Source organism: Cupressus sempervirens, chromosome 3, assembly GCF_028749045.1.
Source record: "Cupressus sempervirens isolate cs-2001-9-10 chromosome 3, ASM2874904v1, whole genome shotgun sequence".
NCBI classification, from domain to species: domain Eukaryota; kingdom Viridiplantae; phylum Streptophyta; class Pinopsida; order Cupressales; family Cupressaceae; genus Cupressus; species Cupressus sempervirens.
This window is the reverse complement of record NC_143120.1, coordinates 501,433,053-501,458,740: the sequence shown is the minus strand read 5'-3', so window position 1 is coordinate 501,458,740 and position 25,688 is coordinate 501,433,053. Positions and strand designations below refer to the sequence as shown.

The 25,688-nt window shown below is 39.1% G+C and overlaps 1 protein-coding gene across 3 annotated transcripts in view; it reads right to left on the bottom strand.

The window, feature by feature from the left end:
- Nucleotides 1-25,688, bottom strand: part of PDE312 (Nucleic acid-binding, OB-fold-like protein) — a 245,643-nt gene that overhangs the window by 146,725 nt on the left and 73,230 nt on the right. For all 3 annotated transcript variants that reach the window (XM_089820551.1, XM_089820550.1, XM_089820552.1), the window contains exons 9-10: nucleotides 10,102-10,263; nucleotides 9,832-9,882 (exon numbers count right to left, since the gene is read on the bottom strand). In XM_089820551.1, the coding sequence (XP_089676677.1) occupies nucleotides 9,832-9,882; nucleotides 10,102-10,263 (213 nt within the window). The remainder of the gene's footprint in view (nucleotides 1-9,831; nucleotides 9,883-10,101; nucleotides 10,264-25,688) is intronic.

The window sequence follows — 25,688 nt, the reverse complement described above, 5'->3', positions numbered from 1 at the left end:
GCAATCAATCTCATCCTTGTCATGTGAATTGGAAAGATCTTACTCATCCAGCACGAAGAGTCCACCTGAAATAAGAAATTATCAATCAACTAAATGATTTCCATCTTATCTTGATGTTCTAGCAGTTCCAACAATTTCTTGGGACAGCTATCCAAGTCATAAGTTTGCTCAATTTTATCAAGCTCCTTAATCACTTCCTGGAAAATTCATGCCTTCATTTGATCTCCTATTCCCTGGATTGCTTGGTGGCAAGAATCTGATTTTCCTCTTTATGAAGAGCAACCCTTATACTATCGAATGCCTCCTAAGCATCCTTAAGCTCCCTACCAAACTTATCAAACTCATCCCCTTTTTCCCTTAATTGACCAGCATATAGTTCAGCAACCTTTAAAATACAATCCTTGTCTGACAACAAACATAAATTATCTGATTTCAAAGACTCAAAGACTACTTTGGCCCTCTGTAAATCAGCAACACAAGAATCACTTTGCATTCCCTTTTTCCTCTTTCCATTTGGACCTTGTTGTAAAAATTCTCAATGTTTATGTGAGTGCCATCATAGCACATGAAGACTGCAACAATCATATCTTTTGCAACTTTCAGCTTCTTCTTCAAGGATTGTTTCTCATCATTGTCATTGTGAAGTGCATTTTCTGATTGGTCATCCTAAACATCATCATACTGGGATGCCATCTTTGTTTGGTCATCTATCTCACTATCATGCCTATAAGAATTATTGTTATGAAGAATACATGGCTCATCACTTCTCACAAGGGTGTCATCAACAACATCAAAGGCCTCAAAGTCTTGGTTTGGTTGATTTGCCTGCAAGGACAGGATTGTTGTCATGTCATCATTTTCAAGCAAATTCTCATCATGTCAAGTCTCCAACACGCCCTCTTTTTGAGTAAGACCATCCTCTCTAAGATGCTTGCCTATAACCTCCTCCAAGTCACCAATATAGAGAGTTGTATGATCAATACCAATATTTGTGTTATTTTGTAGGGGCAACACTGTGAGATTTTGATCTTCTTCATTGCTGACCTAAATTTCTTTGGCTGCCTTATCTTCATTATAATCCTTACAAATATGATTCGGTGTCCAACTAGCATATAGAACAAATCTGCTGTCTTCTCAATTTGTTTTTGCTCATTTCCAGAGATCTTAGAACAAATAAGCCTAGTAAGTATATTAATTCCTTTTTAGTCATGTGCTCCTTGAACAATTCTAACTTGTGCTCAACTATTCTTTTGAAGAATTCATATGTAATAATCCTTCCTCCTAATGACCAACAAATCTGATTGCAGCTATTTACATATTTCAACATTTTCATCAAGGATTGAGGATATAACGGTGTGAATATAAGCTTTCACGTAGTTTGAATGATGCTTCTTGATTTCAACCAAGATAAGATAATAATATTAGTGTCCAACAGAAACCACAAAGGGTTTATGGGACTGAGCATACAAACAAAAGAGCTGGCCAAAGCAAGAGCACCAAAAGGTGACTACGAAGAAAAAAACAAGACGAAAACCAAGGTAAGGACCAAGGATCCCACCTTGGTACAAAGAAATCAGTCACAGAAGGATATAACCGAGGACAATTTAGAGTCATAGATCATCGCCGAGAACAACTGGAGGGGTGCCACTGCCTGAAGAGACTGGTACAATGTCTGACCGATCTAGAGGGAGTAATACTAGATGGTCTTTTCACACCCCATGAAGGAGACAAAGGGGAGAAAAAGGTTGTGATGAGCTGGTCGGAGGTATGGCCCTGAGGTGTTACTGACTGAAAGGACTATTCACGAAGTTGGGTAGCCTCTTGTAAATAATGTGCAAGACATCGCTGATCAACATAGATGAAGAATGATAAAAGAGAAAAACAAACTCTGAATAAACAGTAAAATCTCCCTCTGATCTCATAGTAAATAGGGCAGCGAACTACAAAGTGGGTCTTGGTCTCAACCTCCACCAAAGTACACAATCTACAAATCTGATCATCTCTATCAATATGGTGGTTAGTTTGGACTCGACGACAGTGAAAGCCAACTCTAAAGGAGCCCAAAGAGAAACGCAGGGCATGACACCAGTGCTGATAAAGATAATCAAGATGCACAATAACTCCATTTTGAATCAGAAGAAAATGCTTTGCATAGAAGGCCATCTTAGGATGTAATCCACTAGGAGGATTACTCCAGGTAGTGACAATGTACTATCTATAGATATCTTGTCTGACATACTCATTCAAACATTTGGAGAATAAGATCATTACATTCAAGGTCGATCATAATGGTAAATTATCTAACCTTTGTCATGATTTCTAAGATCTTAGTGGAGGAGCAATATGCGAGATAGGAGTATCTGTGACAGTCATCTGCGGAGTCCACAAAGCTCTAAGGCAGTGGAGAATAAAATTGAAAATAGCCCTAAGCTTAAAAGGGTGAGCACTAAACTCAGTCAAAATAATACTGTGCAAGGTGTACCAGCGACATTTGATAATATAACAGAGAAGGGTCTAGACCCGCTCAACAAATGCCCAGTCAAAGTCGAGAAGTGAGGGTCCCCAAACCACTGAGCCATATAGAATTATTGGTCTAACCAGAGAATCCAAGAGAGATAGCTTGGACAATGTGTCCTAAAAGTGATGCTAGAAGCACTGTCTCTCCAAAAGGGCAACGGAGCCCATCCCCTTAGCAACCTTGGACAGGTGAGTGGGCGTCATGCTGAAGTGAGAGCCAAAGAACTTAACCTTGAGATAAGTGTATGATGATACAATCTCGATCGCCTGACCCTAAAAAGTAAAGTGAAGATAAGAAGTCTTCAAGCAGTTGAAGACCATAACCTGAGTCTTGCTCAACTTCACAACAAGCTAGCATCGGTCACAGAAAGAGGCTAACCCATCAATAAGTCTCTGGAGCCCCTTCGGGAGGAGGTTAGAAGAACCACATCATTGGCAAAGAGGAGAACGGAGATAAGAACCTGGTGTAAGTAGCAACCGTCAACGGGGAGCGAAGCCTCACTAAGGAAGGCCTCGAGCTCATCGATGTAGATACCGAATAAAGTGGGGGAGAGTGGGCAGCCCTGCTTCACCCCAATGGTGTTGTGAATCAGATCAGAGAAACCCTCAGGAGTCCTAATTCTACTAACCACTGTCTCATACAATCTCATAATCGTAGTTAGAAGAATGCTTGAAATATCAATGTCTCTAAGCCTCTGGAAAAGGGCCTCATGGGGAGCAAAGTCAAAAGCTTTACAAAAGTCAACAAAACAGCAATAGACTTTCGTAGCACAATGTCAAGCCTCCTTAATAACAGCCCGCAACGTCAATATGTGATCCAAAGTCTGAAAATTAGTACGGAACTCAACCTATCCTCTAGCACAACACTGTCTCCTATCAAGCTGTCCAAAAAATATAGTATTCAGAATTGTGGCATAAAGCTTGGCAAAGGTATGCCCAATCATGATGGTTATGTAATTGTCGAGTTCTGAAACCAACCCAGACTTATAGATCGGATAAATCACATGTCTCAACCAAGAATCAGGGAACCCAATGCAAACCACTCTATTGAAGAGTACCAAAAGAAAGGAACACAAGATCGAAGTACCGAGCTTGAAAAGCTCTGCCTGAAATTCTTCCTCATTAGTGACTCTTTTGCATCTCATGAATCTGATGGCCTCACAAATGGTGGAGGGAGCAAAAAGATGGGGGTGGTGGGGGGGATGAGTGGGCAGCTAACCTGGGATATCATAAAGGGTGGAGGTATGGGACACCAACAAATGCCAATCAAGGGTAGAGGGCGGGGGCGAGGGAGCATGGCGGGGCAACAAGGTATGTCAGAAGGTTTTCGGATCACAAGCGAGTGTCACAGAGAGATCTACACTACAAGGCCATGAACGACCGCTTCTTGAAGCGAAGAAGGTGTTGGTAAGAGGAATGCAACTGAGTGTAGGAGGGGGAATGTGTCGCAAAGGAAGCATGAAAGGAGAGGTGGAAAGATTTGCAGTCGTTGTCACACCACTAGTTCATGCAACAAGATTTCCGGCTAACTAAGCTGAGGTCGGATGGAGAAGTGCGGTGGGGGATGGACAGGTGTGTTGACTCCCATATGTTAGTATCCACAAGGTCAAAAAAAGATGTAGCATGGGAGACATCCGACAAGCGATCTAGGGGGAGAAGTCATTTGAGGTGAAGGGTGAAGAGATAGCAGTTGCACTCTAAGAAGTAGAAAGTGGTACGAGGGCCTAACAATAGGGACTAGGAGTGAAGCGGAGGGGTGGGCGCGATGGAGCAAAGCGAACCACGAGACTAAGGATGGAGTGGTCCACCAAAGGGAGGTGGGTGACAATGAAACTGCTAACCGAGGGGACAAAAGAGGTTAGCGCGAGAGTGTAGTCAACCACACTCATGCCCCCATAGTGAGGCCAGTAATTGAAGAGCTCAGAACTTGGAAAGCAAGAGAGGACATTCAAGATCGACAAATCGGAAGACTCACAAAGTTGGAGGAGATAGTGACCATAACAATAGAGAGGCCCAAGCAAGTCCTCAGAGTGTCATTGTAGACCCATGTTGGTTGGATCAGTCTCACGAGTGCAAGTCGAGTCCAAAATACGTCATGGAGAGGGGTCCAAAGATCTCTAGTTCATGCATTAAAGTCCCCTAGGATGATGATGTCTCCCAAGCCTAAAAACTTGGAGATACACTCATACAAATCAAAGAAGCATTGGGTTATGTATGGCATACGGAGAGGTGGCTAGCAAGAAATAACAAACTGCTATAAATATGTCTTTGTGACAATGACCAATACGGCTGATCTACATCGACATAAATCTAGCTACAATGTCAGAGTGAAACACCGTCGTAGCACTAACGAGGTCATCTCTGATCAGACAAGCTACACCACCAGAAGCACGAACCTCCTCTCTGCAAATAGATAGCCATTGATGACCAGAGAACCCTAGGAGAGGGTCGACCCTCATGAGTCTCCATGACCACTAAAATATTCGCTGAACCAATTGCATCAGAAAACAAATTGGGTAATGACCAAAGAGTGTCATTACCATTCCAACAATTGACATGGAGAGAAACGAAGGTTCTCTACCATGTGACTGCTGACGTGACTGTCATTTAGCTAGAGGAGCCTATCTTTGTTCTCATCTGCTAGGGGGGGAATCCTGAATAATAGCCCTGAGGTTTCCGATCACAACCCACTTATCAGCCCATCTAGTCTCAGCCACAACCCCCTAGAGTGTCTCAACTCTACCACCTGTCTCTACTAAAATCCTCGTCCAAAAAGATCTTCTAAGGAAGAGGGAATAGCTTCCTCTTCGATCGAAGAGCCCATAACCTATCAGAAAGTGAAAGGAACCGCAAAAAAGGGGTCAACAAACACTTGTCTAAAGTAATATCTAAGATGCCTAGCTGCTCTAGGAGAAAGGAGTGTCCAAGTCAACGATCAATAGTGAAACTAGGGAGGCCACGAACCCTAAGGTTAAGTTCGTGGACCTGTCTCCAACACTCCTCGGTGAGCTGCCTCTGGACAATCTTTTCCACACCCGTAAGAGGGGCAAAATGGGGATTGGTGCAAACTAACACCCAATATTTGGCCTTGTATTCAATCTCAGATAAAAGAAAAGTGTGTTTAGTCACGAATTCATTATGTTGTTCGCTGAAAGTATCAAGGTCCCCAAGACGCTCTATGACTATGTCAAAATGGATCTTGATGTCAGCAGTGTCAAAAATGAGAGTGGTCGAGATATTGGAGAGGTTTGATGAGTTTGACTCAACATGTACCTTAATTACAGCAATAGTCTTAGTGAGTGTAAGCACTTAATTCTTCAGATATTGATTCTCAACTTCAACTTTATCCAGTCTGTCAAAGAGCCTATGATAGGTCAAGGAGGGCGCAGGGATAGCGGGTGAAGCCAAAGCAGAAACAGGATTTGACTCTCATGGAGGGACAATAGTTCCCATGGGGAAGAACGAACAAAAAAATGCAGGAAGCTCGGGCTATGCAGCACAACAGGGTTAGAAAGAAAACCTGAGTCTGGTAATCCGGTAATCACACATAGAGAAAACCCCAACAACACACACGGAGCAATAGACAAACACCAAGCAAACTCGAGCAGCCCAACTTGGAGGAAGATCCAGACAACCCCGAATGAAACTTTGAGTCATGTGATTGTAACAGACACATCAGACAACCTATAAATCACATTAGAGTTGCCAAGAGAGAACAAGGCGGACAGGAGCAAACACACTGGAAAATCCCTTGTCACATGAGCAAGGAAAAGTCACATAGACAAGCCAAAAACCTCCCGTCACACAAGCAATAATTCGCATAGAATCCAGTGTGCAGTCAAAACGCAAGAGTAAAACAAATGCATGGCGACATAAAAACCAATCGCGGAGCACAGTGGTAAATGGTAGTAACAAACGCCAATGGAAGAGGCAAAAAAGGCAAAGGCAAACACGAGGGCCCGTGGCAGTGAAAAACGCAGGGACCAGTGAAGAGAAGTGAAGCCAGGGAACACCTGCAACCTGCAATCGAACACAGGCAAGGGACAACCACTCTACACGCAGTCATCATGGATGCAGGAGCGAGTGGGATGATCGTGGGAGACATTACGCGGGATGGCCAAAAAGAAATACTTAAATTGCTGCACATTAATCTGCCTTTGCTTAAAATTAAGGAGCCACTCAATAATAATTTTGCTAACTTTAATGAGCTGCACTTTCAAAAAAAATCATAATTCCTCTTTGTTATAAGTCAAACTGTAGAAAAACTGTGTTCTTAATAAACGATTATATATGCCAATCTTTAGCTGTCACACATCAAACCGCCAACCCAAATATTTAATCAATCTTCAGAAACTTCAAGCAAAAGAATAATACAACAGTCTTTCCTGAGCAAATATTCTCTCAATAGAGATGGTTTGAACTTCTGTAATTTATTTGACAATAATCAGGTATAATAGCGGATAAAATAATTTCTCATCAAGCAACCTATTTCCCAAATCTGATAAAAAGTTTCAGAACTGCTGGTAACTCTGTTACTCAGGAAACCTCATGGGCTGGCAGAAAAGCTAGTTCTCATTTCACTATAATATCTCCAACAGATATTTTCACCAAAATTCAACATAGAAATTTCAACAACTAATTTATAGCAATAGATTTCCAATTATTTCAATAAAATAGAAATATCCAGCTGAAAATATAAATTCTGAAAATAATATTGCATTTAAAACCCTCAGCGGAACAATGACAAGATCCTATCTTAAACACAAAAACTAAAGTCAAATGGGATGATAAGGGAAATAAAAAACTTAAGAACAAGTGAGATACCCGTGTGATATCTCAAGAAAACAATGGCCTCTCATCCACTGCCTCCTTGCTCAAGGGTTTCCATCCTCAAACCTGTTGTAAGCTGAAGCTTTCTAGAACTCTCCAAGAGAGAAAAGAAATCCATTAACATAAACCAAGCATAAACAAATGAGCTTCACTTTATTCTTTTAAAGAATAGCCATGTGACTCTTCGCTTTCACCAACGTTTCTCTTCATCTTGAATTCCCTTTTTAAAATATCATTTTGCATATAAAAGAATAAATTGGCCTTTTAATAATAATCAAGTCAGATATTAAAATGTACTTCAATTTAGTGATCACTATATTAATAACAATTTAATCTTTTGGCATTAAATTAATAATAGAAGTCTGGAAACCATGTGTGATAGCTCATTGGAAAGATCTTGGTAAAACACTCCAACTCCAATACTAAAATGCCAAAAATTATGAGCATTGATGACTTACTATAACTAGTAAGTATTTGAAAAGCCTATTGAATCAACTCAGATTGGCTTGAAACTGGAATCACCTAGGCCAAAACTCACTCCAATTCCCCAAAAGCCTTGGATAAACCACAGGGCCAAGGAAAAAAGCTCCAATGATACATCATGATGAATGGGTTGGAAAATGGGACATTTACAGGGTGTCCCGTGCTTCCTTAAAGGGAAAAGCAACTGAGTAATATTAAATTTTCTAAGATCCTATAGGCTGCAATGAAAGGTCACACCAAGCATCCTAAGATTCCACCATACCAGCTTGAGCAGGTTTACATTTTGAGGCCATGTCAAAATTTAGTTGATACATCCTTCAAGGGAGAGAACCAAATATGCTTAGGAATTATTGTGAAATAGTTAGAGTGGTTACCTAGTGTTTCCCCTTCATGTCTTTGGTAATGGGGGGAGAAGGTTCTTTGTTCTTTGGTTTACTATGAGATCAATGCTACTATTATACTCTTGTTAATCTAAGAATCTACGGTTTCGGATTTATGGCATTCTAAAAACTCCAGAATTCTATCTTTAAATAAATTACAGAAAATGATCCTAGGAAATATTTATGGATGATTTTGACAATCTACATTACAGCACATGTAGAAACACCAAGACTTGATTCTGCCCCATATATTGTTTTTGTTCTTCAAGGCCATGAGAAAAATGGATGGCTGGATAGTTTAAAGTAACTAGCCCGTTAGGAAAAGATGTTTGGTTGTTTGTATTTAGCTTCAGGATTAGCTAGGTTGTGATAATCCATAGCATTGCTTTTGAATCTAGTTTCCTTTTTACTGTATATGTTGTGAAAGGAGATATCCTCACTTCAGGAAATTTGTATCTGCAGTATCTCATACCTCATTTTATAGATTGAAAAAGTGATTGGTGACCCTTGCATAGCATCCACTGCTTCATATATCTTGGTGCCCTAAAATCAAGCAGTTTATTAGAAGTAACAACTTAAAGTTCTTGCACTTGATACAAATTAACCGATGTAATTGGTAAAGTTACGTTGGAAGCACCAATAATAGTCTCTTACACTTTTGACAACATTTATATTCCAGTACAAATAAGAAATGTTCATTCTCTTCCTTAAGTGGATACCAGGGAAGCATTGAATGAGGTTTGAGTAAGATTTATAAAGTGTGAATCACAATACTTATTCAATAGCACATTATGGAACCGTGAATCTTGGATTATCCTCTATGTTCTTCAAATCTATTTAACACTGTCTACATTTAATAAACATGATTTGGTCCTGATTCTTTATTGTAGACCATACACCGTTTAATATTTGTCTCCTAAAGATTGGTTGAATAGGACGAGCTTAACTAACCAACAGATTGTGGCTCTTTAAGTGGGCAGAGGAACCAACTTAAAAACAAATCTAAGAAACAAATTAATACACAGAATTGACCAAAATCAGTCAATGTCACTTAAAATTTAATGATAAAACTTACGGTTATGGGAATCACTAAATCATCTCCAACAAAAAATAACTTCAAGGTAAGTAAACCTGAAACTGTAAAAAGTAAATCAGGCAGATTAAAATGGCACCACAAATACGGATGAAATCAGTGGCCAAAGTTGCATAAAAAATAGTTGAACATTGTCCACAAAATAAGAAATATGTGCTTCAATGTTATACACAGCAATGCATTGTAGAGATTGCAAATGAAAAATTTTAAAAGTTCACTGAAATGATATATAATTCCTAATTATAGTAGTACAGCTCATTTTCCGTGGTGCACAGCGAAATATATTATGATATTCTCTTTATCCATTTGTAATCATATTCACGTAATTTGTAAAACTATATGCAATGTACAGTGTTCATGTTGCCAAAGCCAACAAAGCCCATAGGCAGACAATGGACTCGGTCCCTAAAATGAGCAAACATCAGGATGCAAGGTGTTTAGACAACTTGACAATGAATTAATTAAATTCAAAATGCTATGTCAAACATTAGCAAACTACTAGTCGAAGTAAGTGTTCTTCATTTTTACCTCCTTCCCTGTATGCATAGCATAGCTGAGAAGATCCCCTTCACCTGTAGTCTGCCAGCACCACCAATCTCAATTAGTATGGTGGACTGAAGACAATATAACAAGGAGCTCATCTAATTAAAAAGTAAAGTGAGTGATTGTGAGTGAGTGCATGCATGCAGATGCGTGACTCTGTGTGCGTGTGTGTGTGGAGTGCATGTGATATCTTTAAATCAACACAATAACAAAACTCTCTTGGGTAGTTGGAACTTGGAAGTTTTCATATTGAACCTGACACTCGTAGCCATCACTGTCATATAATTCATCATTCATCTCAAGATCATTAATATATCCAATTTGCTCGCCTTCCTCACTGACATCTTCCTCTTCCTTATTTAGATTTTTCTCTTCCCTGTCTAATATTTCTTGTTCTAATATATGCATATCCCCAATCTGCAGTTCAAAGTAAAATTCAACAACCCTGTTCCTCAAACAAAAATTTAGTTCCACTAAGAAAATAAACTGAACATTGATAACTAATACAAATAACTTTGAAAAGGAAGTTGGTTTTAACTAGGCATGAAAGCCTAAAATCATTAATGAAACCTTATTGATTGTCTTGAAATACTCTTAGATACATAAAACACTGTCCATGCAAAGAGATGCTGAGTCAAATCAACCACAGGATCTGCTTCAGGGCATTAGACATGGGAGACCTGTTAAAGCTGGAAACAGTGTCAATGCAAAGCAACGTTGGTTCAAATAAACCACAGCTTCTGCTTCATAGCATTAGCATGCCACATGGCATAACTGTTAAATGATAAATCTAGAAAAGCTCAGGGCAATGGCATGAACGAAAACAAAGTGTCCTGGTTGAGACATATACACCCACTATATCTGAATGGAGCTCCAACGGCTCCTTTTGCAACTGATTCAACTCTGAACAATGTTACTATGGTGAAGTGAAATAACCTACTACAGAATAGCATGATATAATGTTTCGGTTGATCCAAGAAATAATAATTTTGTTCCAAAAGCAGCTGAACTGCAGGATAAGTTAATTATTCCACCCTTTGGTACACTTCATATTTCGGATTGTTACCTCCAACACTTTAAGAGCTAATTTTTCAACTAAAAGTTGTACTCAACCAGGCCGCTAGTAATCTATTTCAGAAAGAGTTAAGAATCTTGTTATGGACAAACTATATATCATTCAATTATTAAGAATTGAATCCACTAATTAAAAAATATGCTTCAATTTTTAAGTTTTGACTTATTGACTTGCAAAGTTTGTCACCAATGACCATATTTAAAACCAATGCAAATCCATTCGAGTTATCTATATATGATGTTGCTTATGCCTCTATTGGATTGCAAAAAAATATGATAGGCTTGACTAAAGGTTATTTTATGTGTCAGTGCATACTTGAGATTGCTAAGCCCTGACAAACTGGGATAAGAAATATCAAAACTGGAAAGTTTCCCGCAAAGATGAAAGCCAGAAGACTGGAATATGAAACAATGGTATGCACATCAATAAAACTGACCCAAGAAAAATTAATGAATCGTTTTCGAACACAATTATATGAGTGCTCTTTTTGCTGTAGATTCGGATGCACCTTAAAAACTTATCCATGACAGCAAAAAATAGTGATGTTTGGATCACATCAGCTTTGGAAATCTTGCGGCCATAAACTACTAATAGGAGAGTATCCTATCAATGATAAGTGCCAAAGATTTCCAGAGCCAACAGAAATGAGCTTCCCTTCAATTTTAGAAGACCATTGTAGACAAAAAATCTGCCATTCTCAATCAAATAATATTTTAGTTCATTAAACTTGGAAGAATAATAAAACATTTGTTACGAAGGTGTATCAGTTGCTGACAGTTGGCAGTCTTAACCAACCACCAAGCACTATTTGTATTCGGGATGGAACAAGTCATATGTTGTTCACATGCATGTTATGAAAAGAATTATTTTCTACGAGAGTTATTTATACTGTGTTATTTCGAGTTATATGTTATTCATGTTCTACTGAATATTTCTGCTGATTTTGCATGAAATAATACACCCATAGCGAGTAAATATTGTGACATCATTGCCTGTTCGAACTTGGAGATCAGATAAACAAAAGGTGTGATGGCAGAGTAATGGACCGATTGTTGGAACAGCAAGTACTCATAACTGACAGTGATGTTGAAGAAAAGGAAGTAACAAGGGAAGATCAATTGATGCAAGACCTGGTGCACGCATCGAAAGATTCAGTCGACCAGTACATGCAGAGGGAAGCTCATCAAAGTGATCCCTAAAGGCACAGTACGCAATGAACTCTCATTGCGACCAGTTGTCTTGATCTCCTCGGAAGCATCACAAGATTATTTGCACAAAATTTTGTTGGAATAGAAGAACAGCATGCGGAAAGGCAATGGGAACAATGTCGGGAACCAATACTGAAATGGTACAAAGAGAGGAACTAGAGGGAGGACGAGTGTGACACAAATAGGCATCATACCTCCGGCAGCTCGAATAATCAATTCCCATTTTGCCAAACAAGGACAGAAGAAGACATACAAGGAGAGAGACAAAAGCAGAGAGGGAAGCATAAACCTTGGCAAGAAGACCTCTGCAAATCGAAGAGTAAAAGTGAGAGGCGACGACGGTTGTAGAAATTGTTGAAGAATTTCTAAGTCCTCTATGAAGCAAGAGCCTAAGTAAAAGGAGACAAAGGCCTACTAGCAAAGAAGGCAAAACACCACCTACAAGGCAAAAGCAGATAAAAAATTGCAAGGGATTTACCATTCACAAATGCAATAGAGGAAGACCTTGCCGACCAAGTCAAAAAACCTTCAATACGGGAGGTGACCAATAAGAAGAACTTGAAGACCAACTCCCTACCAAGCGGATCATCCCTGTCCTTTGCACGGGAGGAAGACCACAAAGAAAAAAACCTATACTGCTACATGGCGAACCTATTTGATAAAACTGTGTTAGGTTTTGAGAACCTAGTAATATTAGAGGTATCAATAATAGGGGGCTAAAACCAAAAACCATGAGAAGGGAGCACAATACAGAGGAGGAAAACGAGTTGTGAACGACATTGGGGGAACGACAAAGAGCTACAAATACACAAGTTCCAAACAGAACGAGAAAAATGTCAGATACTCCGAAGAAGAAAAAACCACCTGAGTTCATGGGAGATGGGTCCGAGGAGCTTGTCCTCCACTGCAAAACATGTGTAACCATATGGAAGGCCAATGGCCAAGCTGACCAAGACAATTGGTTAAAGGCATCCCCTACCACCTTACAAAGGATCACCATCAAATGGTTAACAAATCAGCCAAGAACATGCAAAACATTCTGGAATGACTTAAGGCAGGCATTTTAGGAAGAATTCAAACTACTTTGAGATGATAATGAAGAGGTAGCGGAGATCAACAACACGAAAAAAGGATACAGGCCTACCATCGTAGCTCAAGAAAACCCATTTATAAATGGAAACCAACCAACCAACAAATTGAAGAAAAGGTGGTTGATTGAAGGACCGATTACATCCTTATAGAATAAAATGAAAATGGCACCCCTTCTTCCTATGCAGATGCCAATAACTGCACAATAAACATTAAAAGTGAAAACAAGAGATCCTAAGGAAAGAAAAAGCTAGTGATGGTGAATAATACAGGCGAAAATGACAGAGAATCAAGACCATGCAAACTGTCTGAAAGGGCGTGATGCAAATGCTGAAGGATATGAGAGCTAAAAAGGAAGCTACCAGAGGTGGTAAAGAGTTGTGTGTACTAGCTGCAAATTTAAAGGTCATACAAAGGCGAACTACCTGAAGAAGTCATTCAGCGACATCTACTAAGCACTGGGCCACTCCATTAAGGAGTGCTCATAGAAGTTGAAGACCAAGAACACCCAAGTGCTCTTCACCCAAGGAGAACGGACAATTGCACCCACCACACCACCCAATGCTACAAAATCCAATGCCTTGCCCAATGGGTACCACAATAATCAACAAGGAAATAATAGCAACAATAATAGCAATAAAAACACACCCAAAAGCCACATCTAATATGATGCAAAGGGCAACCCATGATGCAATGTTGGACATGCCACCAAACAACCACTTCACATAGGACTGCGAGGCAGGCAAGGAGGCAAAAGTATGTTGTACAAATGGTGTCGTCTATGTAATCACAAGGACATTGACTGGTCCATACAAAAAGGGTCAAACATGTTAGACATCATAAACCCAAGAGAAGAGGTGTTGGCAATCATAAAGAGGCAAGCGAAATAAGCCACGTATCTTGACCCCTGCATGGAGAAAGAAAAATTGAAAGAAACAACTAGGTAATGAAGGAGGAATAAAGAATGCTGCATGGCACTGCTAGCACTTCCCAATGATGAGAATATGAACAAACATTATGTGGCAAATGTTGCAAACCACTATACATATACAAGTGGCAAACCTTCTTGAGCCATGCCACGATTAAAGGTGGCAATAACCAACGTGGTTGGTAACAACAATGGTGACTAGGACAATGATAGGCCAACTGACAATGGAAAGCTAGCTAAGGAATAGAAAGGCAATCCCATCACAAACCAACGTTACTAGCGGTTCGCATCAAGAGGACCCTGATGGTGGTCAAAATGGAGATAATGGGATAAAAACTAACAAGCACAATTGTGGACCGAAAATCCAACACAAACGTAATGTTAGAGGAAACACAAAAAGTACTTGGCAAGCCAACAGTCTTGCCATCACCCTTCCATTTGGTAGGTGTCAACCAAGATAACATTAACCAATTAGACCGCTTATGGCCCAAAAGGAAGTTAGTGACCCAAAAGTTCTTTTGGGACTTCGTGATTATTTCATTGGAAAAGAAGGACGGCAATGCCCTTCTAGGAAAAGGTTGGCTAATAACTACAAAAGCCATCCACACTAGAAGAACAACACACTCAATCAAAAGTGACAATAATAAGTATGTCATTGACTTGCAAAACCAGGCAATCAGCCAGGATCTCGCATTAGACTCCAAGTCTTAAGGAGGAGAATTTGACATGGAAGGAGGAATGGAACCCAATGACCAGGGGTATATAAGTTGGAGAACTATTCAAAAAACGTAGCCAATTCCTTCAATGGGTTGTTCCACTAGCAAATGGAAGACTATGAAGTTTTTCATCCCAACTGCAACATGCTAGGAACTGAAGTAGCACTAGAAAGTGACACATTACCACTAGAGTACGGTGAATACAAGGCACTATGAGGGTAGATTATAAACCCATTGATTTGAGAGGGGCAAAGAAAATATGAGGAACCAAGCATAGAGAAGGTGAACCTTGAGAAGGAAGATGACCCAAAGGTAATCCTTATCGAGGATGACTGGGACCCTGTACTAGAGACAACATCAATCAAGATATTTTAGTAATATAAAGATTTATTGTCTTGGACATACAAAGACTTAAAAGGCAAGCCACCAAAGTTGTGCGTAGTCCACCAAATCCCCACTCATACCTAGTGAACGACCTATGTGGAAGAGGTTGTACCGCATGAAGAAGAACTATGTTGCCAAGGAACAAGACGAAATAGGGAAAATGTTGGATGCAAGAATTATTTTAAAGGTACAGATGAGTGAATGGTGTCGCACATTGTCATCTCCCTGAAAAAAGAAGCAAACCAAATCCAAATTTGTGTGGATTTAGATGTCTCGATGCGGTCACCATTAAAGACCCTTTCCCCATCCCTTTCACTGAAAGCATATTAGAAGTGGCAGGGCTTGAGAACTAGTTGTTCACGATAAATAAAAAACCACATATGTGGTTGAGGATGGGTGGAATTATATAAGTTGTCATCAATGACATTATTCAAGTAGTTGTATAGTTTTTCTTGCCAACAGTCTTTCCCTTTGGAATGGATGGCAACACTTATTGAAAAATTACCAAGTGTCAAAATCAATATCGAGTAGTGTACCCTAGGGATGCATCCCATCACCCAAAATCACCAACGTACCTTGAATGTGGATACGCCTAGAACGGGGGGACAATGTTTCAGCATCCTTGGTAGCACCACCAAATATTCACCATTCTACCAAAAAACACAAGGATGTTCTAGCTTCCCTAGATGGATAGCAGGATGAAATTGCATCACTCGGCCCCTCAAGGGACGCCCAGGAGTCCCCCATCATTTCACATAATAAAGTGCAATTTAAAAAAAGAATTGTTTAATGGGTTCTATTCTAACCCTAAGGGTCTATGGGGCCTATCTCTTCTCTAATATTGCTTCAAAATGCTACTGCAATTCATTTGTATTCATTTTTTTATTTCTGAGTTTTTGCAACAAGAAGAAGAGTGAAGCGTTGAGAAAAAGGTGATTGTAAGAGTGAAAAGAGTGATTGCAAGACAAAGAGGATTGATAAAAAGCAAGAAGAGTAAGAAGATTCTTCACCTTGTTGAAGAGATTTTTCAAGCAAGGTAGGGTTTATAACTAAGTTCTTATTTTATATTCTCATTTCCAAATAAATGTTCATTGCTTTTAGTTTCACATTTCTTGTTGTCTCATTTTGTTACAACTATTTAAATTTCATTTCTAGATTGAAGTAGATTCTTGTTGCTTCATTTTCTAAATTCTTGTTCTTTTTCAGATTTTATAGATTAAAAGTAGGCCATAGGCTGAAACCATGTATTTATTGATTTTTATTTTGCATTTGGGGAGAAATGGAGTGTCAAAAATGAGCTCCCAAAGTCATGAAACAAGTGATGATGAGATGGAACAAGAAACTAGTTCTCATAGTAGCACTAGTAGCCGATCAGATTACGAACCTAAGTATGATTTTGAGACCAATGAGGGGGGTGAGAATGAGCAAATTGAATCCATAGACAGTTGGCCACCTAGTCCACCATCTCCTGATCGTCCCTCTACTCTTTTGACAAAGTGGTCTAGGGGTGCATGCAATCCTAAATCTCCTCTTAGACAATTTAGAACAAGAATAACAACCCCAACATGATCTGGTGGTCACACAAGTGCAAATGCAACATTTGTTATACAGAAGGGTTTGGTAGCATCACTAGAGTTAATGCACACTTTCTATTTTGGCTAGGGAAATGTGTGGGAGCTTGTTTGTTTTTTAAGAAGGCTAAAAATCTGCATTATAGGATTGAGTTCAACAAGCTTTGAGGTCTTCCAGATGACTTGGGAATCGAAATGCATACTACCATATCCGGTAGGAAACAAATTCAAAGTTTTCAGTAGTTGCATGAGCAGAAAATACAAGGGCAGCCACATATTCGTACTCCTATATCACAAAAGAGAGCAAAATCAGTGGCAAGAGCAGCCTCGAGACCTTCTTCCACTTGTAGTGCTATTGCTGAAGCACAACTCAGCAAGGGGAAACAGAAGGTGACAACTAAAAGTAACCTCATAGAAGATTTGTTTAATGCACGCTTGAAAGAGGAGATAGAGGAGTCTGTTGGCAAAACAAATTTCAAATGGCATCCCACTTCATGTAGCTTGATCTCCTTATTATAAGGAGATGATGCAGGTGGTTGCAAAGGGGGAGTATCAACAGTTGTGCCTCCAGGTGACTACAAATTGAGAACCACAATCTTGGATAAAGGGTATTCCAAGATGAGTACAATGATGGAGACCATGAATCACTAGTTGTTTGGTGGACTATGAGAACAAGTTTCTTTTGACAACTATGAACCACTAGTTGTTTTGCAGTCTCTCTTGTCTATTGTTGTTTCTCTTTGCTTGCTTCTTGCTATGTTTGTTTCCTTTTTGTTGGACACCGTTTGGTGGTCCTGGTGCCTTCAGGTCTCTGTTTATATCTTCAGTCCCTTAGGCCCGCTTATGATCTCTTTTTGGACATTAATAATTTTATCTTACTTTGTCAACTCTCAATTTCATATGTACATTTCCACTCCCTGTCTAGTTAACATCATGGATGCGCAAGAAGTTGGAAAAGCTTAAAGCCAGTCTGCAACTTGGCGCAAGATTCTGGCCTACCTGCGCTAAAGTGAATGTGTGGATTTGGTGGTGCGATCCCCAAAGAGTTTTTTGGGGGGTCTGCATCAATTGTGTCTACATCCTCTTTGTTTTCTTTTTTCCTTTCTTTCTCAATTTGATTTAAATGCACTCGTGTGGCTTCTTTTTGTTATCTCCTTTATTCTTGCTCTTTGGTGGTTTCTTTCTCCCGACCTTTGTACTTGTTTCTAGATATCACTAGATTCCAGCAGTTTAGGCTGATTTTCATTTATGTGAATTAAGAAAGACAGCCTCGGATGACCCTAGAGGCACTCAAAAGAATACGGTTGATGAGACAACCACTATTAATACAGAGAACAATATCATAAATGGTGATAAATGCATGGAACCGACTAGTGGGAATGTTAAAAGCTCTTCTTCAAACTCTTCCGAGAAACTAGTTGCAAGAAAAGTTTTGCATTCAGGAGATAAACCTTCATATAAGGTTGTCTTTATAGAGGACTTTGAAACTGTTTGCTGCCCTCTGCAGAGTTTAGCAGAAACTTCGTAGTGGCAGCAATGGAAGGTGAAGGAGTATTAGGGGGAGCCCCCAAAGGAAGTGGAGAAAGTGGCAGAACACCGGAGAAGGAAGAGACGATCGGTACCTCCTGACACTTGTAAATCTCTTCACCTTTCCCCAAATGAAGATATGAAGGCTGTCCATAGGAATGAGAGAACAAGATTAAATGTTGCTATTTTCTTTGCTGCTATTGATTCTGATTTTTAACCTTCAAGAAGATTTTTTGATGAATGGATTAACAATGTATGGGGTTCTAAATTAGGCATTCAAATTAGTTTTCGATTCGTAGAATGCTTCAGTAAGGTTTCTTTTTTATATATTTTAAAAATCATGCCATGCAGGAAAAAGTTTTGAAAAGAACCTTTTGGAATGTGAGTAAAACCATTTTTACGGCCTTCCTCTGGTCTGTTGATGGCAAATTTGAACAAGTCATGGCTAGATCCCCTCCTAACTAGTTAGAAATTATTAATCTCCAACCTGAGCTCTGTCCTTTTCTACCCCATATGCTAAACAAGTTGGGCTCTGTTATGCAAGTTGAGGAATCCAAGATTACCCTTCTGCACCTTAATGACAGGGTTCTCATAGCCTTCTTCCCTGAAGTGGATCTGCCTAAAAGGCTGGTGTTAAAGCTTGATGAATCTATTTTTGAATGGGAACTTAAGCTTTTCGGCAACCTTAATGCTTGTTCCATTTGCAAGAAGAATTGCCCTAATCTCAAACCTTCTTTTGTCAAAGCTAAGCCCTCTGTTCGTAGCACAATTGTCATTGACCCTCCTGATGAGCCATCTAGTATCCCTATTCCTGCTTCTGCCTCCCCTGTGATTCAATCACCTTGCCATTCTAGCCTTGATATTCCTACCAACAATACTTTTATTTAACTCTCTAATTCTTTGTTTGAAGAATATTATGAAGCCATTCCTGCTTCTGCCTCCCCTGTGATTCAACCTAGCCCTGATATTCCTACCACCAATGCTTTTATTTAACTCTCTAATCCTTTGTTTGAAGAAGATTATGAAGTCATTTCTCCCTCTGATATTGTTAATGCAGAGCCTAATAGTTTGATTGATAACCAAGGGTCGGTTCCCAAGAATACCCCACTCAATTCAAGTAAGAAAAATGCCCAACAATTGGCTTTGGAGTCTATTAATGACAGAGCAGCAAGGATGAATAAGGAAGCCTCAAAATCATTTATTGTGCCTTCTAAGCATAGGAACCTTACCAAAGATCTGATTATTGAGAAGGGAAATGATAATTTGAAGGAACCTATTAAAACTGCTCAACAAGTTGTTTCTCATAACATTGGGGATGAAATTGAAATAGCAAAGGCCCACCAAGAAGAAGATGATAAGAATAGAAAGGAGGCTATTGTCTCCAACAGTGAATGTGATATTGAACTAGATGAGGCTGAAGATTTGATCATGAACACAGACAATTCTAATGATGAAGGCTTTAGTATAGTGGGGGGGGAAAGAAAGAGAAGAATAGGAAAATATTGGATAGGACTTCAATATCTAAAAACAAGAACATGAATAATAGGGCCAAAAGACCCAAGATCCCTAGGTGCTTTAATAGACTTTGTGGTATTCCTAAAGCCCCAAACAAACCCTAGTGATTAAATTTTCAAGTTGGAATGTTAGGGTTTAGAAATGCTTGATACAAAGTATGTAGTTAGGGATTAGAGAAATAAGTTACATCACATTGATTTTGTGTTTTAACAAGAGATCAAGGTGGTTGGATATCATGCCTATACTATTATGAAATTTATTTGGAATGAAGCTAAGCAATTTTATTCTTTTCATGAGAGAAGTAAAGGGGGCGTGGCTATCCTATGTCATCGTTAATGGGAGGAACTCATTGTAGATCATGGATTCTCCCCTTGCAATAGGGTAATATGGTTAACTTTATCTTTACAGGGAAAAACTACTGGTATTTGTAATCTTTATGCTGCAAATGATTATTGGGATAGAGAAAAACTTTGGGATTGGATGGCCATGACCTTACCTAAGGCCCATTGGATCATTGCAGGGGATTTTAATATGGTTGAGTATGGAGAAGACAAATGTAGAGATGTTAAAAACTCATGGAAAGGCAATGAGTCCTTCTGGACCAAAGCTAAGAGATGGCTCAATCTCACGAACCCTACTAGCAATAGGAAAAGCTTCTTCCCTGATATATGGTATACTTGGACTAATAACCAAGCTATCAGAAACAAGGTTTACTGTAGGCTTGATAGAGTCGATGCAAATGCCTCTTTTTTTATTTTCCCTTCGAGTTTTGGAATCTCTCCCATTCAAGTGTCCCCAGCATCTATTTCAGATCATTCCCCTATTTGTTTTGCAATGGAGATGGAAAGTTTGAGTAAAAATGGCCCTGACATTAGACCAAAACGTTCCTTCAAGTTAAATATTTCCCTCCTCAATGACTTAGAAACCTATGAAGCTATTCAAATGGTACTCATATAGCTAGATTGTGTAATACGAATATAAGCTTCATTGATCAATGGAATTGCTCTATCAAATTTGGAGGAAATTGTTTCAAAATGTGGGAAAAAAGAAGGGTAAGGATAGAAATAGGTAAGAAGCAATCCTCCAAAACAAGCTTAATGACCTAGAACTTAATCTTTGTAATATCCCTTTCCGGATATTTTACCCAAAGCCCAAGATATAAAAGTGCAAATTTAAATCCGAACAGAAAACCAATATTCAAAATAAATTTCAGAACTCTAATCGATTTCTAACCAGCAGATTTGCGTACAAAAAACTCAAAAAAGATTATTTTATTTCCCCAATATTCAAAAGTTCATACATAAACCAGTAGTTAATACAAATAACCGCCTAGTAATGTTACTGTATTATACAATAGCAATACAATAACATGCAACAATCACAATAATCCAATCTTATAAATAGAAATGACAGTCAGATTGGCAATGTAGATAAAACTTGTAAGAAGGCTAAGTTTGCGTCCAACCTTCAAATACTTCTTCAAGGGTTTGCGTCCTCACAGAAATAACCAGCAACTGTTTCCAACTCCCAAATTAATTTTTGTTTTAAGTAATATAATCCTCATAGCTTCTCATGTGGAACTTGTTGTACCTTTATCACTTTTCCCAATGTGATGCACGCTCTTTCAAGCAATGTGGGATAAAGAAGCTTTTTGTCCTTTAGTCACTTAAGTGAACATAGTACCTTTTTAAAAATAAAGTCACAAGTTAAATGAACTTTAATAGTCACTTAGTCATTAAACCATATAATGATTTGACATTAAAATAACTGATCAAACAAACTCAGATAAGCACGTGCAATAGCTCGTTGGAAAGCTCTCGGCGAGACGCTTCCAAACCAACACTGGGATATAAAGAATACTGAGCTCTGTTTACTTACTAAAAAGTATCCGAACAACCTGCCAAAATTGCTCTGATGGGTCTGAATCTAGAAATGTCTAGGCCAAACCTCACACTAAACCCTGTAAAGAATCTTTTTGCCCCCGAAACCTAGGCGAAGTGATCCAACACACAGAATTATAATGTCCCAAAAAAAGGGGACATGACAAAGCCTCCCTCCTTAAAGATTGCTTGCCCTCAAGCAATCCACTCATACCTACAGAAACCAAATGCCAGGATCCCATACTCACCTCGAGAATGAGGTTCTACTCCTCAGCCGATGTACCCCAGCATGCATCTTCCCAAACTCAGAAGGGTGAAACAGTACAATAGGAATCAATGTACCAAATAACTAAATGCCAGGATCCCCAGTCTCACCATAAAGGGACACCAACTACCACGTACTGCTACCCTGTGTGCAAATACCATCGGTCAGAATGAATGCCTCACTCCATGAATGACCCTGCGAGTCTGTACTGTCAAGTGAAAATGGGGGCTCAACAATATACCCATATCCACCCCAAGATGATAGCAACCAAACTCTCCTCCTAGCTCCTCGATAAAAGGCAATACGTAGGGATGCTCCCCATGGATCCCAAGTGAGAACTCGTGCGCTGTCTGAGATACCACTGACCCACTCCTGTACTAACTGTACCACTCTTGCAATAACTGAACTGATGACAATGACAGATCCGGCCAATATGACTCAATCACTATATCACTCTAATGAAAATGAAGTAATCCTAATCACTGGAACTCTGATATATCAGAAGGCTAACAAACACGAATCATAATCATGTGTTTGTGTAACAACACAACATAATCCACCAGATGTAAGATACTATTAGCACCTGGATTCCCAATCATCCAATCAACATGATCCTGGATAAAGGAAGGAGTGGTTGGTGAATCACCAACATCATGAATGCTCCCACTGTCTTCAATATACTACTAGATAAAGAATGAAGACACCTCATGTGGAACGTAGGGTGGTGTATGTTCTCCCCACTCGTCTACAAATAACTTATTGACCCTTGAAGGCCAAATAGAATCAGCGAATATACTACTAACATACACAAGCAAATCATTGATAGCTGGAATATACCACCAAGAAAAATCACCAATTAACAAAAAGGCCGTGGCCATCTCATAAGAGCTAGGTGATAAAACTCTGGGCAAGCTGAAAATTCCCTTAGAGCATACTAAGGATAAATCTGAACTTCCCACTCCACCATAAGTACTCTCGCTTATGTCAAAGTCTTCATAAAAGGATGGTTCACCATTAGCTGAAATCTTTGAATTATCCTCACTTCTCGTATCACTAACCATGTCCTCTTGTGAAAATGTACAGCTGCTGCCATAAAAATTAGAATTTTCAGACTTATCAACTTGTTGATCCATAAAAAATTTCTCACCATAGATAGTCTCAAACGGGAAATATGTGATTGAATCACATTGCTTGCCTTCAAATCTACCCACTTTATGAATTCCTTCAATGATTTGTGTGATTTCTTGTGCCCTTGAATCACTGTCATCTTCTTCATAAGGAGCTGCCCCACTTGTTTGATTTTCAGCTTTGTGAATGGAATAAGGTGTTAAGCTCAATTGAAGACATAGCTCATCTACCTCATTCTCCTTGTCTCTTCCAAATTTTATTGCTAGATCTCTATCCATTAATAGTTGCAAGTACTCATATTTTATCATTTTCAAACCTTCAAAAATAGTATGTAAAAGAGGACTTGTGATACCGCAAACATTCTCATGCCTCTCTTCTGTCACAATCTTCCACATGAGATCCTCAATCAAATTGGAAGAATCATCCAACCTCGTCAACACTTGGACAATCTTGTCCTGTTTGACCAAAAGCATATCCAATAAGTCAAGGAGTGATAATGGTTTTTGACTATCCCCTTCAAACACAAATGGGTTGTTCTCCATAGAGTTTTCTGATTTTGCATCACCTAGGGGAACAACATTTTCAGATATATCCTCTAACTCAATGTGTGCTAGTTCATCTATCCTGCCAACATTGCGGTCCAGTTTCTCCTCCTCAAAACTTGACATAATTTACAGCCTGCTATCATCATAAAATTCATCCAAGTTAATTTCCATGTCACCAAATAAGATGTTGGAGTTGCCAACGTTGGTGGTTTGGTCAACTCTACTACATGGGTCATTAACCTGCTCATCAGAAAGACTAGATTAAACAGCTCCATAAGATACTTTTGTCTCTCAATCACCTGTTAGTATACTTGTGCCATTATTAGTACTACTATCAGGTTGATTGATATCTTTGCTATGCAATTCTTTGTAACTGTCCTGTGCAAGGAGATTTTGAGACAATTCATAGTATTTGTTTCTTATCATATCCATCTTGTTTTGCAACTCTAGTTGAAAGTCCACATAATCAATGAAAGAAAATTCTTTTTGAATCTATAGAGGGAATTTGTTGTACTCATCATATATGCTCATTATTTCAGTCCTCATATCGGATTGGAAATTTTGCGCTAACTATTTATGTACTTTGATAAGATCCTTTTCCAGACTGTGCATCTCTCCCGTAGCTTCTCTCTTAAGATTCTAAAGGCTGATGTGTTGGGACCTGACTTCTTATTAAAATCAATGTTTGGTTTTAGCAGTCTTAGACTTCCTAAACATCTGATTTGCTACAATTTCTGTTGATTTGAATCCTCAAAAGTCCTATGCTCTGCAAAACCCTGCAAAAGAATTACACAATGCTGAAGGAGTCCTATATCTCTAAATGGCGATGATAACCACTGGTTCCAACCAAACTCTTGATCTGGATTCAAGATTGATGATTCACTGGAAAAGGCCTTGATGTCCTGGTATATACTAGCGGATATCTTCAGCAAGTTCCAACTCCACAAATCCCTATCAACTCGTTTCCAATGATAGTTTTCCACAATGCTCTAACTGTATCTATCATTCTCAATGAAATAAATCAATAAATAGGCCCAGCACATTCCCAATCCTTTCCTCTCTGAAGTTAGAGCATTATACCACTGTACTGTTCTCAATTGATTTTTCCAATGATGCATACAGAACTATGGCTTTTTTTTTTCCAACTCTAGTATTCAAAGTTAATTTTCAAATTCAAAAAGTTTGTACTGTAATCTGGAAATTTGTCAAAGAATTATACCACATCCTCTAATATATTCTGAACAGCATTTGAACAGCCTGGGTATGATCTATTATCATTGCTAATAAATGTATTAAACTGGCCCCAAATTCAGTTTGAACTATAGTGTTTTAGCCAACACTTGAATGGCAATCTTAAGTCTCAATCACAATTTAATACTCTGAAAACCATTTGTGTCATTCTGATTTGATATTAGGCAAAAAGGACTGAACTTCTAGTAAACAATAAACACATCTGAAGGTCGTACCCATAAAGACAATCCAAATTAAGAGGCACCAATTCATTCAATCAAAACTGATTATACAAAAAAAGGACATGCAGCTACAGTATCCAAGGTTAAACACAGTGACAACTATAGTAAGCACAAAATGAAAGAGATGGTAGGTAGTGGCCAACCCGTATTGTGGTTAGGTGGTTGAGAACCCGTGTCCGGCTTGAGTTTCCAATCTCATGGTCATTGGTTGGGAACCAAACAATCTTCTCCTACTCTATTGCAGCAATGGACTTTCACAACCCGTGCAAGGAAAGGTAGTCTCTCAACGTCGATACAGACTGAGCTAATGAAGAAAACAACTGTGCTTTACCCATATGCACTCCAAACAACCTCCACCCTATTTCTTCAAATGTTGTCCGCCCAACACTACAAACTCGGGAGTTCCATAATGACTGGTATATGAAAGTATGCGACTTCAACTCGATATTGTATCCTACCCGACGGATGCCAATCAAGACGCTTGAAATCTGAGTTTGAGACTTCTGACACTAAGACCAATCATACTGCCGACTGTCATA